Source organism: Megalops cyprinoides, chromosome 14 (genome assembly GCF_013368585.1).
Source record: "Megalops cyprinoides isolate fMegCyp1 chromosome 14, fMegCyp1.pri, whole genome shotgun sequence".
Classification (NCBI taxonomy): domain Eukaryota; kingdom Metazoa; phylum Chordata; class Actinopteri; order Elopiformes; family Megalopidae; genus Megalops; species Megalops cyprinoides.
The window spans coordinates 23781254-23799678 of record NC_050596.1 but is presented as its reverse complement, the minus strand read 5'-3'; the positions used below and the strand labels follow the sequence as shown (position 1 = coordinate 23799678).

The window sequence follows — 18425 nt, the reverse complement described above, 5'->3', positions numbered from 1 at the left end:
TCTTTCCTGAAAATCCAGTCGGGGCAGCTCCTGCCCCCCACCCCCACCCCCACCCCCCCCACAGAGATGCCAGTCCTTGAGGTCACTCGCCAGATTTGTTTGACTGCAGTCCAAACAGCAGTGCTGAGACACTCTTTGGCTAAAATACACTAATTTATTCTCCTCTGTCAGTGTTTTGCTCTTAATGAGTTCCATCTTTCACATCATCAGAGCCAAAAAAAATCTGATCAATCCACATGAGGCTTAGTTGAAGCAAGCCTTTGATTCTCTGGGCCTTTAGTTTCCATTTCTTAAGGCATAGTGATAAGAACTGCCTGCTGACCACTACACCACCTGCTGATGAGGATTTTGCATTACCATGAAAGTCAGTAAACACCACTGTGACTTCCTCTTCTTCATCAGTAACAAGGCTACTTTATAGATCTACAGATATACAAAAGTGACTTTCTGTATTTTCAGTCACATGAAATGCAGTGTTAGTAATCTGTGTTAGTGTTCTGACACCTGAAAATAAATTAATTTTTTACAAACAAACGACAAAACAAAAAAAACAACAAATCAAAAACTGTTAAAATATGCCCGACATGCTGTCTGGTTCTTGTCCTCCTCATTTCTTCAGAGTGGAAAAAAAAAATTTATGGACATCAAACTGAAAAATATCCGTACAACAACTCTGGCATAAAAATTATGGCATGACGTAAAAGCCAACCGATAATGGGGACTATCAGAGCAAATCACGGCTTCGCAAACACAGTCTGGCTCTTAATTTGAGTTCATGTTGAGAACCACTATGGTGTCATTATCCCTTGATGAGAGCAATACCTACATCCTCCATGCTGCCGTTCGGCAACCCTCGCTGAGAACCAGACTGTCGCCAGATCTATATATGTGCACATTAGGGGAGAGAGCGAGAATTAAACACCATCTACACTGTGAAGAGCACGGTGGGCTTCCTGCCAGAACACACCCAATCAGGGCCCTTGTCATTTGAGCCGCATTCAAATTTCGGCATCCGATATCATCTCAAACTTCACACTATTTACAACAGGGGGGTGAAAAAAAAGGTAGAGGAACTGAGACCAGAACAACCACGTGCCACCACATTTACAATGGGAATCCCTTGATTCACAAAAAACTCATAGTTATAACTGACAGTAAAACTATGACCGGTCCCTTGTTAGAGCAGCGCCTTGCACTGCACAAGTAATTGTGGGTATTGGTAATTACACCGGCTGCACTAATTACAGAAAAAAAAAAACCGTCTTGAGACTCCACAACAGCAGACTGAGAGCCTCTTATTAACAAACATCTGTAAACAACATGAAAATTCCCTCATGCCACAAATGTACGTCAAACTTTACAGCACTACATCACTGTTAAAAATCCTTTTTATGATGTATTTTAGAAGACCTCTGGGTACGCTGTAACAATCAGCCTGACTTGACTTAAATCAGGGTACTTCTCATTGGCTATGATAAAATTAAAAACATCATCATCATCATAAACAGTTTCAATAACAGTTTTACCTTTTTTTTTTAAGAAAACAAAAGTATAGAGAAATCATACATTTTAATAGAAGGGTCATCTGGTACCTTCTATTTTCGTTCAGTTTCCTCATTGTGCAATTTGGAGCAAAGAAGTTCATCATTAAAAGTGTTCAGTCTTTAAAAAACAGAGGTCCTCTCAGACGGAGACGAAGACGTCCAGGTAGAGCCGGTCGTAGGACTCTCTGAAGAGGAGGATGAGGAGGAGGCTGAAGAGGCAGGAGCCTGTGAGACACCAGTTCAGCCAGGACAATTCTGAGGAAACACCAGCACATAACAGTCAGCCAGGCAATCATCACCACCAGCTCATTTTCCCATAAATGACTCAGTGAGTCAGTGTCACAAACTCATCACCTGTGAATGATTTAACGAGTCAGTGTCACACAAACTCATCATTGTCAGTGTCACCAACACACCAGTGACAACACATTTACTGCAATGGATTTAATTATTCGTGATCACAAACAATATTTCACTCATCTAGGATTAAACAGATTAATAACAACACCAGTTCATCACCCACCTGTGATTTAATTATTCAATATCAACCCCAGCTCATCACCAAACAGCAATCTATCGACTCAGACATCAGTAATGCAACTCCAACATTCCCAACAACACATTACTTACCATCAACTCATCGTACAGCAGCAACTGACAAAGTCATCCTCACCATCAGCTTATTACCCTTCAGTAATTTACCAGACCAGGATCACTAACGTATCCACCGCCAGTACAGAATCACAAGCCAGATACTACCAGCATCTGACAAAAGACCACAGATCAATACAACTCATGTACTATGGGCTTTCTGAACACACATTCAGAAATTTCTGGTGTCACAACAATGACTCATACTAAACCAGTATCCCTAACGGAACCATGAACTCAAAGGTGAAGTCTTCATCTTAACATGTTCATGCTCCCCCGCTCAAACTCAAAGAGCTCACAAGAGGTTCGGCAAAAACCACTCTAATTAGCATTGAGGCCTCGGTGTATAGATGGTCTAGCACAGTTCTTATACAGGAGTGCATCCCGGCAGCCACATGCTCAACAACACACTGTGTGACTTTACCAATCGCAATATACTCTCTGCTTTACGCCTCCTCGCTGCATACCTATTGGGATATGTCTGTGAATAGACATCCTGATATGCACATTGTAAGGAAAGTCCATTTGCACATTGCCTTCGGCTTCACACGCTGTTCCTTGGACTTTGTTTCTATTGAGGACATTTGAGATAGTGCTACTATTTATAAATAGGCCAATGTTCGCCACGCAGTAATGTGTGCTGTCCCGGCACACAGGCAAAGCACGCCACTGGTCTGAACAACAAAGTTGTGTAAATTGTTGGCTCTTTTATAGGATGCAGTAACCTGGGGAAAACGACAGTTCTAAAGCAGCCCTTTCCATAACAGAGGATGGTGTTATATAAAGTAAATCAGGTCAGGCATTCAGCAGGCTTTCAGACACATTCTTAAGTGCAATTCCAAAGGGCTTCTGTTTTCAGACAGCGTGATCCAATATGACAGTTACAGTAATCAATAACCTTTCTGAGTCCAAGCTCCACCAATCAAGGAAGCTGAAATGCATGCTGAGTAAGCTGTCACACTATATTATGGTAAATGTACCATTTTAGCCACATGGAGCAACTCTCAGAAAGCCTAGTTTTACTCTAAAGGCAAGTAAACTAGACACCTGTTGAGGGTGTTCCATCTAAGTGCACAGATCACAGCCAAAGATGACTTCCTGTAAGAGTTACCGCCAAACCCACACTGTGAGTCAACACTCTCGTATCCTCTTTTGTTCTTCTCAGTATGGAGGCAGATTAGTGGAGGCTGGGATATTCTAGCATTTTTTGTCTCCTATGCATGATCACCACTGTTGCATCTCTTTCAACAAAGAATGTGAGCAGAGAAGATGCTAGCACTGAATAGTATTGAGCATCCCCTCAGATAAAAAAGGGATATAAAAGAACAGGTAAAATTTGAGGGATAGGTACAAGTATCAGGGATGGGAGGGGTCAAGAGACTGAAGGGTGAACATTTTTGTTATTACTGTAAAACAAGATTTTGAAATTTTCCCCAAAGGATTGCTTTCTTTAATGAGCTCCATCTTGTCTTTTTCTTAGACAGAAACCACTGGGAGGAAAAAAGCACTCTGATAATTCTCCAGTTTTGGATATATATATATAAATAAAATAATACAAATCTCAGAACATTATTACCAACCTGCATCTCTCAAATGGTTCCGAAAAAGCCATCATATCTGACAATTATTTTCTAGCTGTCACTTCTGGACGTGAAAATTGTCAGGATGTTTTTTCTACCTGATGTCAAACCGCACACATGTTATTAAGAGCCCAATTGGGACTGTCTTTTTATGCCGTCAGAGCTGATTGGGGCGAGATTCATGAAAGCGCCATCTACGCGACAGTGTTAAAAAAAAAAAAAAAAGCGCCCGGCATTATGCCCGCCGTGCTAGCAGCGGACTGGGACAAAAGCTGACAGAGAGACATATTAACACAGACACGCCGGGCCCGGTGGGGTAATGCAGGCCATTCCAACGGGCCCTTGCTTTGGCAGAGGTGAGAGGTGAGGCGTCTGAAGCATGCCGGTTTTTGTGGTAATTATTCTTAATTGTCTCTGATTCAACCTTCAAACTGAACGCTTTTTTTTGTTTCTTTTTTTTTTTATTCCCCACTTACTGTCACTCTGAGGTGAGAGGGTGGCAAGAGCTTTCATATTTGTGTTTGCTTTTTCAGTTGCAGATAAATAAATTACACACTTGTACAAAACGTCATTGCTGCAGGGGTGTCTGGTCCTCATTTGTATCCTGTATCATTTGTGGGCTAGGAAAGCTCTAAATCCCTGCCACTTTCATGTGTGTAAATTCATCCAAGCACTAGAACGTGCAGAATGTCCTGTAATGTTCCTATACAAAACTATTTTTTATATGACATTTTCACACACACACAAATATCTCAAACATTACCAGCCATGTCAGTCAGATTTGTAATACAGAATACATACGTTTTACACTAACATGCCTGTAAACTGCCCATTATAACAGCCTTTAAAATATTGATGCATAATACTGACTCTTAATACTGAAAATACTAGGAAACAAAGTCTACAGAAACCAGTAAGTCAGAAATGTCTTGGTACTGCACCATTCTGCTGGTAACTACAGAGTCTCAGTCACATTTCAGCAAGAGGTTAGTTAAGGCTTCCTCCAGTGGAGAATATACAATTCACACTTTTTAATCACAGCTTTGTTCAGGGGACAATACAGAGCCACCAGATATTGAAATAAAAAAAGTCCTCAACAGCAACTTTATTTCAGGAATTGATCCAGTTTACCTCATTGATTTCCCGACAACAAAGTCACCTCAACACGAATAACAATGCTTCCTCACATATGGGTGTAGGCAGAGAAAAGGTGCTGACAATAAACAATATCACCCACAGCCTCATATTCCACCCATCAAACATTAAATCAGACAAACAGATGGAATCAAAGTGTAGTATATTTGGCTTCGTTCATTCTCTCCTATGTGAGACTGCTGACCTTGGGAGCCGTATTAAAAAACAGACCAAAATCGCAAGCTGTGTGACCCACTGAACCCAGACTTCTCAGCTCCACTCAAATGTGAAAATAAACTGTTATAAACATGTGAATAATATTTTCAGACAGGGTTCATACTTCAGTATTTTCTGACACCTGGCAGTCTGAAAATTTAAAATGAACTGCGAGCCAAAATAAAATAACCCCATTGCGGTTAGTCTGCAGGGTGACTGCAGAGGAAAAATGAACCACAATATTTAAATGTTTAATTTTTAACGAGGATCAGAAACATTAGTTAGATATGATGTGAATGACTGACAATATGGATGAGTGAAAAATATCTCAATGTGATTCCTAATGGTGTCCAAATGGGTGTTGTAGAACCACTGCTAAATAGATTAATTGCTGGAACCCTTCCACTGAAATGAATGTCTATGCATCTGCCATTAGGATATGCTAAACACTACAGCTTAAACTTTACCACTACAGTAGAGAGACCTACAACTCAATCAGGGGAGAAAGACCCTGTTCTGGACTGAAACTCATCTATGAGCCGTTTAGATTCCCAACATGATATACATACATGGCCCACAGACCTTGAGGACCACCAACCATTAGCACACATAGTGCTAACACTAAAAGAAACATGCAGCAGGGAGGAGGGCTTTCCCAACTAGCAGGGGAGTGGCAGGAAAGCATTCACTTCAGTAGGGTGGGGCAGAAGGGTTAACCAGGAAGAGAACAGAGGGCCTGTTGTGGGGAGGGGGGGATTCAATGACACATCGAGACCGTGTGCCCAAACTGTGTGTGTGTGTGTGTGTGTGTGTGTGTGTGTGTGTGTGTGTGTTTGCGCGCGCGTGTGGGCAGCTCTGGCCACGCCTTAAAGGACAAGCCAAAATCGACATCACTTCACAGCAGGTCAGCCTGTTAACCACGGCTGCAGAGTATTCACCCCTTCAAATCAGTTCATTCAGGACAACCTGGGGAGTCAGTCCACAGAACCACCCCTTCTGCAACTACTGCACAGGGAAGTCCTCCAGCCTCCCGACTGCCACGGATCAATGGCCGGCCCTAATTAGGCAGTGCCCTCCTGTGAGAAAGGCGGGTGGATGGTGGGGCTGCAGAGGGGAGAGACAGGGAGAAGCAGCCGGGCACAGAACAAAGCCCTTTTATGCATGGAACGGAATCAGATTTCAGATGCTAAGCTGCGCTAAGCTCACTCATCTCGGTTTAATCTTCTCTGGGGAGGTTTTCGGATGGGGAGACTGAAAAGTCGCCAGCGTCGTTCCTGACACCTGGGGAGCCTGCAGTTCGGCTATCTGGGCTATCCCCGAGTGGCTGGCCGGCCGCCCACATTTTCGCACAGCCGAAGAGCACACGCGAAAGAAGAGCACAAGAAGAGACCCGACACAACACCACATGGCAGAAGGGGCTGCTGCATCATTTACTTGTGAAGGGAAAAACAACAGACTAGCATGCAATCAGAAACATGACTTTTAAAAAGCTGAAAGAGGTGAGCGCTGTGGCCTTAAGTATGTAAGGAAACACTGCCCTGCTTCTGCTATCTCACCAGAAGACCTGCCAGTCCAGCTCCTCATTAGGGGGGTGCTGCACCTCGTTAATATATGGGAGAGGAAGAGAATGCCTGTTTACTCTGACAGAGGAGAAATGCAGGTGAATTGGCTGGATCCTTCAAACAGTATGCATCATTCCGGCCGACTGACTCTGTGAGGCTTTTCCCAAGACTCACAGTGGAGGGTAATCACACATTGCATGGAGGAGAGCCGGTCTGAAACAACACGGGCCTTCGCATCGAAATAAAACCGTCTCTAACGGTTCCACTCTGGCGGTTTCCCATTTTTTCCCCTACAATTAGCTTTCTTACGCTAATAGGAGGCTCTCCTGTGGTTCATTTGCCTCTCAAGTGATCATTGCATCAGGACATTGATGTGTTTTTCAAACCAGTATAACATAATAATCAGTATTTTAATTTGTATGGTTAATTTGAATTGTTACGAATGCTTTTCTTAGCACTGTTTAATTGATTTATACATTTATTGGCTTCAGCAACTGGGCCCTCAAGTGCCTGGCTCAGGAAACGTGGTAAGGAGACACTGGTTGCTTCTGCCTGTTCATTAATTCAAATCTTTCATGGCATTATCAAGTGGAGAGCACACTAAAAAAGGATCTGTGATGTTGCAGAATCACAAAAATGCATATTATCAAACCAAAAGAATAATGCAACTTCAGCAATCAGTGGGTAAAAGGATTAAAATGTTCTTATTCACCACAGAATGTGTCATCTGGTAGAGCTTGTGACTTAATTTTTGTGACTGTTTGAAATCCAATAATCCCCCATAAAACTATTTACATTATTTAAATTGAATTTTCTTCATCATTATTAAGTGCCATCATGCTCGTTAGTATGTTTTACACATTGCACCGTCTTCTCACATTATTTTCCGTGACTTTTTTTTGCAGCATGTCAGCTGTTTGATACTTCTGCATCATCTCAACACAATGCCCTTAAAATCACAAACAAGCTTAAAATCACAAACTAGCTTTCTACCAGATGGCGACTGCAGGATGGCTTTCCTACTGCTGTAACTATCCACTGCCATTGAACACACACTCTATCCACTGGCGTCATGTTGGTCAAGGGTACAACCTTTCCCCAGCAATCCTGACTAGCCTGCAAATGTAGGGAAATTTTAAAACATCTATTTTGTGGTTTAAAAAACACAAACCCTCCATTACATTCAGGCCAAAACTGTACTCATTGGCTTTTTACAGAAATCTCCACATTTTCAAAAGAAATGGACTATGTTCTTATTTAAGCCTGTAAAAAGCAGAGGCATGTAAATCAAAACGAGTTAGGTATACACTATCTATATAGAATATTAAGTCAACAGATTAACATTACTTCTTCATGAATAAAGTATGCAGAAACACTGACTTCTTTTATCATGATCTTCGCAAAATTTTGTTATTAATGTAATTTTTCCAAGAAAACAAGTGATGCTGAATTCAAACACTCACAACATTCAAACACAATGAAATATACAAGGTGTGCCAAGCTGCAAAAATGTTCATTTTTACTACCAGTAGTAACCCCAGGCATGTGGCTTCCTATGAGAGGGCTGCTGCCTGACTTCTCACCTGTGAAGTAGAAGGTGAGGAAGAAGAGCAGGAGTCCGGTGAAGAGGTTGCTGAGGAAGGTGACCACGCCGCAGGTGATGCCCTCGGGCACGGGGTAGACCGTCTCGATGAATAACTCCAGGAATATGGGAACGCTGCTATTGATGAAGATGCCCACCAGAATGCAGGAGGTGTACAGGGTTGCTGCAGAGCGGCAGAGAGCAGTTGCAGGTGAGGAACGGCTCTATACGTGCACACTTTCGAGGTTTGAAGTGGGGCTCGTAACCAAAAGGTTGCTGGTTCAAATTCCTTGTTGGGTCACTGCTGCTACCTTGGGCAAGGTACTCAACCCGCAGTTGCCTCAGTAAATATTCAGCTGTACAAGTGGATAACATGTAAAAATTGTAACCTGCGTAAGACTCTCTGGATAAGAAATGCCAATAATGTAATGTAAATGTAATGAAAATTCACTGTCACTCACATAGCTGGAAAGAAAAAAAGGTAAAATACTTCAATTTAGAAGCAGACAATGTAATGCTTAAGTGGTTAATGAACAAAAAGACCTGGTGAGGCTTATGTTTTGGGTTTCAGTCATGTTACATCATCTCAAATATACCAACTTTACCGGTGTTCTTCCTGAAGTGATGAGAAAAGTCACACAAGCAGACACATGTTACATCATATATTCAAAATATTACTTTGAAACTTTATCCTGAAAAAATGGTAATGAGGATGTCGATGATGCTCAGTAATTAAGAGACTAATTTGTTTTATTATCTGGCATAAAATGTACTGCTCTGAAATTGAACAATGAACAGTCGGGAACACAGCCAGATGCAATGTTGAACAGAAAATGGCAGTTTCAAACACACAACCCTATTGAGACAGATACGCATGAGCTGACCACTGCTACAGATCTCGGACAGATCTCGGACTGCACAGATAAAGACATTGACGTCAAGGGGAGCCGTGCTCTGGGTTATTACTCAGGATCTGCTCAAATGAACTCCTGCTATTAGCTGACACGTCCTTTAATCAAACGGTTTCAGCGCGGCTCGTGGCGGTGAAAAATGAACGGGTCCACACATCTCGACGGGGGGAGGTGCGGAGGTAGGGCCGGGTCAGTCCTCCGCTCTCAGAGCCACGCGTTTTTTTAAGGGAGCCCGGAAAAACAAAGGGAATTAAACATTGTGCTGAGTCTGGCTTCCTTCTGATCTGCTGTTTTCAAGCCAGATCTCACATACGGTGCGAATCCGATCACGCTCGGGCCAAATCAGGTTCCGCCTTACAGTCCGGGCATTTTGAGCGTAAAAGAAATGTGGGGAAACGTATATCACGTCAAAATGTTGCTGACATACTTTTGTAATTTTGTCAGCATGTCAATTCAGTAACCGTGTTTGTGCCATGACATTTATACCATCAGTTTAGAGAGCTGCAGGGACCCCAGGAAATAAAAACAAACTGTATTATGTCCCATTTTAAAATCGTGTACAGCTTTCAACAAGTGCTGGCTGGTGCACATATTTGTCATGTTGCCATCCTATTTCAGAGTAACAGAAGAGGGCATGTGGCACATATTGCCTAAATACGCTCCCAGAAACAGGTGAATGCCCCATTGTGCTCCACACCTCTGCCAGCTGGATCGGTCATGGCACAATCTGGATCTAATTCTCCAGTATTGTCAGATATGTAAAAAAAAAACACTTTCAGCAAACAAATCACGCCAAGTTACCCAGAGGTACAATTCATGTATTCTCCATGTCAGTGCATACAATAAACACTTGCAAAAATGGCTCTCCCACTCAAATCATTGGTGTCAGTATAATGCAAACTTACAACCTACAATTTTGCCAACATTCCTCCCCATGCCCTTGAGAGGTACTCTTCTGAATGAATGCTACCATTTCCTCTATTTTTCCAAGTCCCTGGCCTTGTGGTTTATCATTTCAATTTCTCATGTGAAGAGATTGTGGTCTTTCACAGACAGGACGTCACACGATAAAATATTGTGGCATCAGAAAGCACATGTGACACTGCTGTTTTGCAGACCATTCATGCACATGTGTAACAGATAACATGACCAAACAGACAATATGATCATAATTTGACCACACTGTGCCAGATATGTGTAGATAAATGAAAAACTGTGAGGAATTACCCAGCTTCCCTGAATCAGTCTCATCTCATTGTGCTCATCTGGGGCCAGCCACATGGGTCACAGCGCCATTTTGGCTCCAGCTCCTGCCTACACAGCCTGCAAACCCCGCAGAGTGGCTTTGCCTCAGGGCAGACTGTGATCTTATTTCCGCAGGGGGGTCCCCCCTGGGGTCCTGGGGCCTACCTGCAGTGGAGGGGAGGTGGGTGAGCCGGGTCAGGCAGGTAAGGGTGAACCAGGTGGCGGCCAGCGATGCACCTGCCATCATCAGCACCAGGATCAGCTTCAGCATGCCCCTAATAGAGTCTGCAAACCTGAGGGGGGGGGGGGGGGGGGGGGGTGAGAAAGAGAGAAAGAGAGGGAGAGATAGGAACAGAAAGCGAGACAGAGAGAGAGAAAGGGGGAGGGAGAGAGGAAGAGGGGGAGAGGGAAAAAGAAAGGGAGAAATGGAGAGAGAGGGAAAGGGGGAGACAGAAAGAGAAGCAGAAATGGAGACAGAGGAGAGAGACAGACAGAAAGCGAGAGATATTGGGAGAGGAGGAGAGAGAGAGAGAGGGAGAGGTCAATGATGGGGTCTGCAAACCTGAGGAACATATGGGGGTGGGGGGGGGGGGGGGGGGGGGGGGGAGCCTTTCTGACCATGGTAAAGAAAAAAATCAAACAGAAAAAAATATGACCACGGACACGGGCCATCGTAGCGAGACACAGCTGCCCACCGAGGCCAGGCTCTGCCAGCAGGAACTGGAGACAGAGCTGCTCTTTGTACACAGGTGTGAGGAACAAAGAAACTTTCCACTGAATTTTTTTTCTGCAAAATGCAAAACATATTCCAGTATTTTCCAAACCTGGCTGAAACTCAAAAAATGAGAATCCTTTTAAGAGAGAAGTCGCGAGCCTTTGGCAGCACAATATGTAGTGACTGTCAAATCCTGAGAGACAGTGACTGACTGCAGGAGTCAAGTCAGTCAGGTATTGTTGCTGGTGTTGTTGTTGATACCATTATTATTGTCATAAGAACAGCAATTTTTATATTTTAGTATTATTAATCTTTGCCATTACCATATGTTTTATTTTCTTTCAATGCTAATGCTTTATGTATCCATTTTCCTCAGATTTACCCATGTTAATTAACACTACACTGTTGATTGTTGCTCAGTGTTAGTATTTGTTAACCTTTGGCAATATGCAGAGAATAACTATTTCATGCCAATAAAACATTTCAAACTTATTTCAATTTAACTGAGACAGGGTTCAGTGATGGAGTCTACAAACCAGACATAAAGAAAGGGAAAGAGACTTGGTGAAAGAGAGAAAGAGCAGTCTGTAATAGGAATCTGCAAACCAAAAGCACATCTAGTAGAGGGTGGTGGGGTAGCTGGATGTCGATCTAGGGCAGCTTCCATGGGGGGGGGGAGAGGCACGTCTCGCCCTACACAGCCAAACCTCTCCGCTGCAGCCCATATGCCCCTGGCTTCCACAGGCAACGGTGCACCCAGAAAATTCACACAAAGCATTCTAACCTACCACCCTGAGCCAACCACAGCAATATGCTCTCAGTTAGCGCGGTCTGGGCAGGCAGAGGCCTCCATCTTAGGCCCACTCTGCAATGATATTGATTTCACCACCTTATCAGCAACATCATGTATTCCGTATTGCAACTAGTCATGGAATTTAATATGTATTTGCCGAGGAGATATGTGATCACTTCAGGCCTTTTACAAACAACGCCGGCTGATGATAACCAGCAGAGCATCCACGCCTCTGATAAGTATCCATATTAACAGAATACTTTATGTATTTGCAGAACTATATGAATTATTCAAAGCCAGCTACTTTATCTTTCAATAGCTGTGTTTGCTTTTATTCTGGGGTTTTTTATGCAACTTATTACCATTTCAGAGACTGATGTACCTTTGTCTACATTTTTTGAGTGCCAATTATGCCGTATATAGTGAGTCACAACTGCCAAACAACAGAAGATAATAATAACAATAACAATCACCATGACAATAGCAGTAAGCCTTGGGTGACATTGCTAAAAAGTCCATGTATATTAGATCTTTACACAGAAAAGGGAATTTGGGGTGTGCATGCGTAATCTCTGCTGGCGTGGCAGACAGATTGTGTGATAGGCGTAAGTCTCGGTGGGGGGGAGATTAGTGAGGTGTGTATGTTCAGTGGCAGCCTGGGTAATTCCAGAAGGCCTGCTGTGTGTTCCGTTCTCCTGAAGGTGATAATAGGGGGCGGCGTTTAATAGAGTCTGATAGGAGGCGTCGCAGTTCCGCACCGTGACTCATTCCGAACGACGCCCCCTGTCTCCAACACAAGCCGGTATGACGCACTTAAGAACCGGGGCCGTTGATCAAACTTCCCCCGTGAGCCGCTGCCTCGCCTTGAAAACGAGAAAGCTAATTGGCTCGCTGAGACAATTCTCCGCCATTCATTTCCCCCCACAGACGTGGCGAGGGGACGGATCTCATATGACTGCAAGGGCCTCCCGCGAATCAGGTAAATTAAAACGCGCGACCGTCGTTCCCCGAGTGAAATTGAACGCCGCTATTCTCGTAACTGCACAGCCAGGCCCGCAAGACTCCGTCTGCAGGTGGGGACGGTGAGTGGCATCAAATCTCTCATTTTCACAGGCTTACATTAAGATCCCGGGCACAGGTAATGTTCAGTCTGTGACTCATGCAGCCAACAATGAAAGATTGCCACAGTGACTATTAATTGGCCCACAATAAACTGGGCTGGTGGGAGCCAGGCATCTGTTTGTCAGCAGGTACATCCATACATCCCCCATAAAGTCTCAAAACCCCCGGTGTTGTCTGAATTTACACAGACCAGACAGGAAAAAAACAACTGCAGCTCCTGTTGTGCGGCAAAACACACTTGCCCAGTATGAGTCGCTGTCAAAAGCATTTTAATCGATCTACCCCGTACTCCGCTGCTGCACATGGAACTCTGCATCTCTGGAGATGAACAGCATTTAGAGAGGGGATCGGCAGTTTAGATAGGGGGGGGATCAAACTCCACCCTTATATCTGGGCAAACAACACGAAGATTTGGTCCTGGCCTACTTTCGCTCCACCCCTGAACACCACGACACACCCCTTGATCGAAGTCGTTGCTTTTAACAAGAATTATTATCTCATTTTCCTAATTACAACTTTCAGCAGATTAAAAGTTGCGGGGCGTCATCGATTCGGGCCAGCCAAGAAGTGCTGAACGGACCCAACAATAAACCTCCATCCATCAACGGTAAACGAAGCCCTCGTTTTGCGAGCTCCGCAGTTTAAGGCACTACAGTATATAACTGTCTATCCATCCACGTGAAAGACTCGCCCCAACTCATTAGCATCTCCTCCAGCTATGCTTCCTGTCAGGGCTGGTTTGCTGGAGATATACACCACTTCAGCACAGATATAAATCCCAAACAGTCTTCCGGTGCATTAGCCGAGGGATTTGGAAATCTCAAACGTAAAAACAACCAATTGATTCAGCTTTGCTATTAATAACCACCACAAAGAATGGATTCACGGGCAGCCTTCATAACATCAGAATATTGGATTTATTATTAATAACAGGCAAAAAAAAAACAAAAAAAGGACTTTGTTTTTCATGTGAACATGCTAAAAGGTAGATTTGCATTTGTTATTTGGGGCCAAAGACACCATGGACCGAAAGAGCTTGTGCTGTGCTGTAAAATGAGTGGTGCATATTTCATGCATATTTAATTTTACAGTACTTATGCCTGTATAGATTTCCAGTTAATGCTAATGCGCTCATTTGATGGCTCACCAGGTCTTTGAGGGATGGCATACTGCGGATTCATTAACCGTCCCCTTCCAACAGGACACTTCATTTACCTCACGCTGCAGTGCGCGCGCATTCAAGGGTTAAGGCCTCCCTCCTCGTAAATCATCCATGTTAAAGGGTCTTTAAAGGAGCCCTGAACGCTCAAGGAAGCCTGAACAAAGTCGTGGTGTCAAACACTCTCCATTCATATAATTAGAATGCAGTTCATGTTCACCTGACACAACAGGTGATCGTTTATAAGTAAGGGTATAGGGGTGTAGTCCCACTCTCACCTCTCACGTGGGTGGTCAAATGACAGGGGGAAATGGGTGACAGGTGACAGCACCTGGCAGGTTTCTTTTGATCACTTACCTGGCCATTGCTACTCCGAATACACAGCCGCCTACGATGGACCAGAACCCGATCCAGCCCGCGTCCACCTGAAACAGACAGCAAGAGCTTAATCTGTGTTTACCATTCAGAACACAGCTCAGAGAAGCAAGGCAGCAGGCTGGAGTGAGGTCTCTGCAGGGGGGAAAAAAAACGCACCCATGGGGATGTCAGCACATTGAGAGACGGCAGGCTGCCAGTGGTATCCGCTGATGAAAAAGAATGACTCTAGGGTAATGTTTTCAAGATCCCTCTCCCACTCCAAGCCCCGCACAAAAACAGATTGTCCTGCAAAGAGCATGACCACAGCATCCCAGAACAATCAGTGAAATGGGCGCAGCTTTAAAGAAGAGTGTCACGCTCTGCCAATTCCTTATCCCAATCCCTTGGGATAAGAACCAAAAAGTTTCGCAGGAATTTCAACCATCTGGGTGAAGCGCTGATCGTTTCTGAAGGGCAGGGAAGTTATGAATTTACCAAAATATTGCAAGTGGAGACCAGAGGGTAAAAAAGTGAGGAGGGTGCATATGTGAATGCAAACAAACAAACAAAAAAAAATCACAAAGGGATTGTCTGGGCGCCATTCGCATCATACGTCTCCTGGGAAAACCACTCACAAGGGTACGACTATAAAGTGCCATCTTACTGAGGTTAGATCTGGTCTGCTGGAATTCGGCAGCCTGGTTCCTTTTGCTATCACAGAGCTTCCCACACCAACAGGCGATTTCCCCTGAGTTTAAAAATAAAAAGAGTTGCATCCCATTACAGTCAACGCTGTCACCTGTCCTGTCGCTGTGAAGCATTCTCCGCGCCACACGATGGCCCCCTGCTTGGTTTTATTTATATTGCATCACTCTGCAGAGGACCACAGCAGAGGTGGGATGGGGAGTGAAAGGGCCTATAGCTGGGGAGGGTGTGATTACGCCTCTCACCTGTGGCACACTAGTGCTGCCATCTTTCTGATGATGCCGGAAGATGGTTTAGCACTACATCACTGCAGCTTATCTCCCCAGGCACATTTCACTTGCAGACTTAGACTGGGAACTGAACCAGCATGTATCATTCCAGTATTTACTTAAAAGTGCAAAGGTATGGGAGCAGAATGCAACATTACGTGGCATTCACAGCACTCCAAAAATGGTGGAAGCTATTTTTGAATGTCAGGCAGATGAAGGTTTTTCATTATGGCCATCCTTTCCAAGGTTACCACCCCTCCCTTCTGCTTAAATGAAAACCTAATACATATCAATTTGCTGCATATTGACTGCTGTTTAGCCATCCTCATTATAACAGGTTGCTCTCAGCAAAGGTTCAATGGCACTTAATTTCGCAATGATGCTCCAACCAATTTGTTGAGCTATACATAATCATTTGGAAGTCAATTTAAAGCTGCAACGCAAATCAAAGCACTTTACGTGGGAAAAAAGTTAATTAACGGCAATATGCTAAGTGCATGATGAGAAAAAGCATGTTTTCTTGCCAAGTTAAGCTTAATCGTGCATTTTGATACGGTGTCAATAACCTGTAAATATTCAGAATGCAAGATGAAGCCAGCTCTGCTAAAGCTTCAGGCGCTTGGCACATTAACTTGTTTTTCTTAATTCTCCTTGTTTTAAGCCCAAAGCCAATAAACACGGCATCCCTCCATGAAATGAGCTCTTTCCCGCAGTTTGGTACTAATTCCTCTGTCACTGTGAGCAACTGTGATGTTTATCCTTATGGCGCACAGCTCTCCGTTGGAATATTTTTTTGAAAATGTGGTGATGCAGGGGTACCACTTCCAAACACTCTGGAGAAGTTTTGCTCAGCAGTGACCTTCCCAGAACAAAAGCTCTACCCCCACACAAGAAAAAGCTAACCACTTCTAAAAAAATGCACCGTGCAGTTTTGTAGCAGCTTAATGGACCCTCTCCATTAACAGAGTGATTATACATGACTGATCAGTGCAGCAAGGGGCCCTTATTTAAATGATGCTAATTATGGTGCCGCTGTTCTGTGTGATTAACACCACTGTCTCTATGAACCCAAGATCTTCTTTGTCCTGCCGTTGGAGTCGAGACAATGGTTTCCTGGGGACTGACGCTGGCTCTCGAAGCTGAGCTATGCTCCCCTGTGACACATTATGGAGCACAGGTTCATTTCTCTGCTCGAGTGGCTGTCCTGTCTGGTTGGTGCTGCTTTTACTTAGATGATCAATGCTCTCCCCCCAGGACAGAGACATCCCCTCGCGGACCTATTCTCCATGGGGGTTTGAAGGGGCCGACGTGTCTGCGTTTGGCGGAACGGGCCCCGCTGTCGCCGTTGCTGTCGCTCAGCATATTTCTCAAACCCCGCGGCTAAAGCACCAGACCACAGCCACCGCGATTTGATTAACGGCCACTGATCCCTACAGTCAGGACCAGAGAGCTAGGGATGCTGGGAAGAGACAGCAGCAGGCAAAAATCGAGCTGGCGATGCAGAGCCGCTTAAAGCACGAACGCGTAATACGAACTTCGGAGCCTGAAAACTAGAAGTCACGGCTTCCTGTAGGAGGAAGAAATGAGCAAGGAGTCGTGTCAGACCTGCAGTCCCTGTATGCAATCAGGTCAGCAATTGGGCCATTCCCTGTGCAGGACTTTGTGATGTAAGAGAACAGAATGGGGGTTGGAGCTCGCCACACCTTATAAGCCTGTAGTGGGAGGTCTTTCCTTTGTGCCAAGCAGACACATATACGGAAACAACCAAATAAATTGCTCCTGAAAGTTTATGACTGCTGGCAGGACAGCATTTCATAGATAACTGACTGTGACGCGCTAGTCCCATGATTGCTGCTGGTTCTTGGTCGGCTGGTGAAATATGACTGGAAATGCATTTCATACAGTCTGGCTCTGGCACAAAGTCAGTGTTATTCACCATGCTGTTTCCCAGTCGTCTGCCTTTCCTTTTTCCTTCAGAGGAACCCTGCCAGGAGGTGTACCACGACACACTGGCACCCACCTCTGCTGTCTGTCTGCTGCACCTGCAGCGGAGAGCCTGAACGGAAAGCGTGTCTGCAGCGGCACTGTGGCCCTGCCGTGGGCAGAGAGCTCCTGCAGACTGAGAAAGAGGGACCCGCGCTTGGCACCTGAAATATTAATGCATATGCATGGGGGGGAAAAAAAGCCACGCTCTGCTGTAGGTCAACTCAGATGTCTGGAGAAAGATTGGCAACTGACATTTCATCGGAAAGTGGTTCTTTCACCTGTGAAGTTATTAAAACCAAGCCGAGAAAGCCCATGTTGTACAAATATTGCCTCTCCATATCGATTCCCCCACCCCTTTCAAAGCTCTCTGTGCGATAATGCGTTTGGTGTTTCTGTGTTCTGCCAAGGACAATGAGGAGACTGACACATACTCACACACACAGGCACACACACGCACACACACGCACACACACGCACACACACGCACGCACACACACACACACACACACACACACACACGCACACACACACACACACACGCACACACACACACACACACACACACACACACACACACGCACACACACACACACGCACACACACACACACGCACACACACACACAAACACACACAAACACACACAAACACACACACACACAAACACACACACACACACACACACACACACACACACACATATACACGCACACACACATTAGGTAGGAAGGACACAGTAGGATTTGACAGTCCCCGCTGTTCCTCTGCGCACCTCCCTGCTTCCTGTGTCAGCTTCAGAGTAACATCAGACATCAGACAGTCACATCTCTCCCGGCACTGAGATGATTACATCTCCATAACAACTGGGGGAAAGGCATCATTCCTAACTCATTATC

General features: G+C 44.6%; 1 protein-coding gene across 1 annotated transcript in view; it reads right to left on the bottom strand.

Moving 5' to 3' along the window:
* Nucleotides 1-73: 73 nt before the first annotated feature.
* The window catches only part of slc49a4 (solute carrier family 49 member 4), a 43377-nt gene continuing 25025 nt past the window's right edge, over nucleotides 74-18425 (bottom strand). Inside the window, exons 6-9 of the mRNA XM_036546069.1 lie at nucleotides 14572-14639; nucleotides 10591-10718; nucleotides 8271-8453; nucleotides 74-1799 (exon numbers count right to left, since the gene is read on the bottom strand). Coding sequence (XP_036401962.1) covers nucleotides 1684-1799; nucleotides 8271-8453; nucleotides 10591-10718; nucleotides 14572-14639 — 495 coding nt within the window. The 3' untranslated portion in view covers nucleotides 74-1683. The remainder of the gene's footprint in view (nucleotides 1800-8270; nucleotides 8454-10590; nucleotides 10719-14571; nucleotides 14640-18425) is intronic.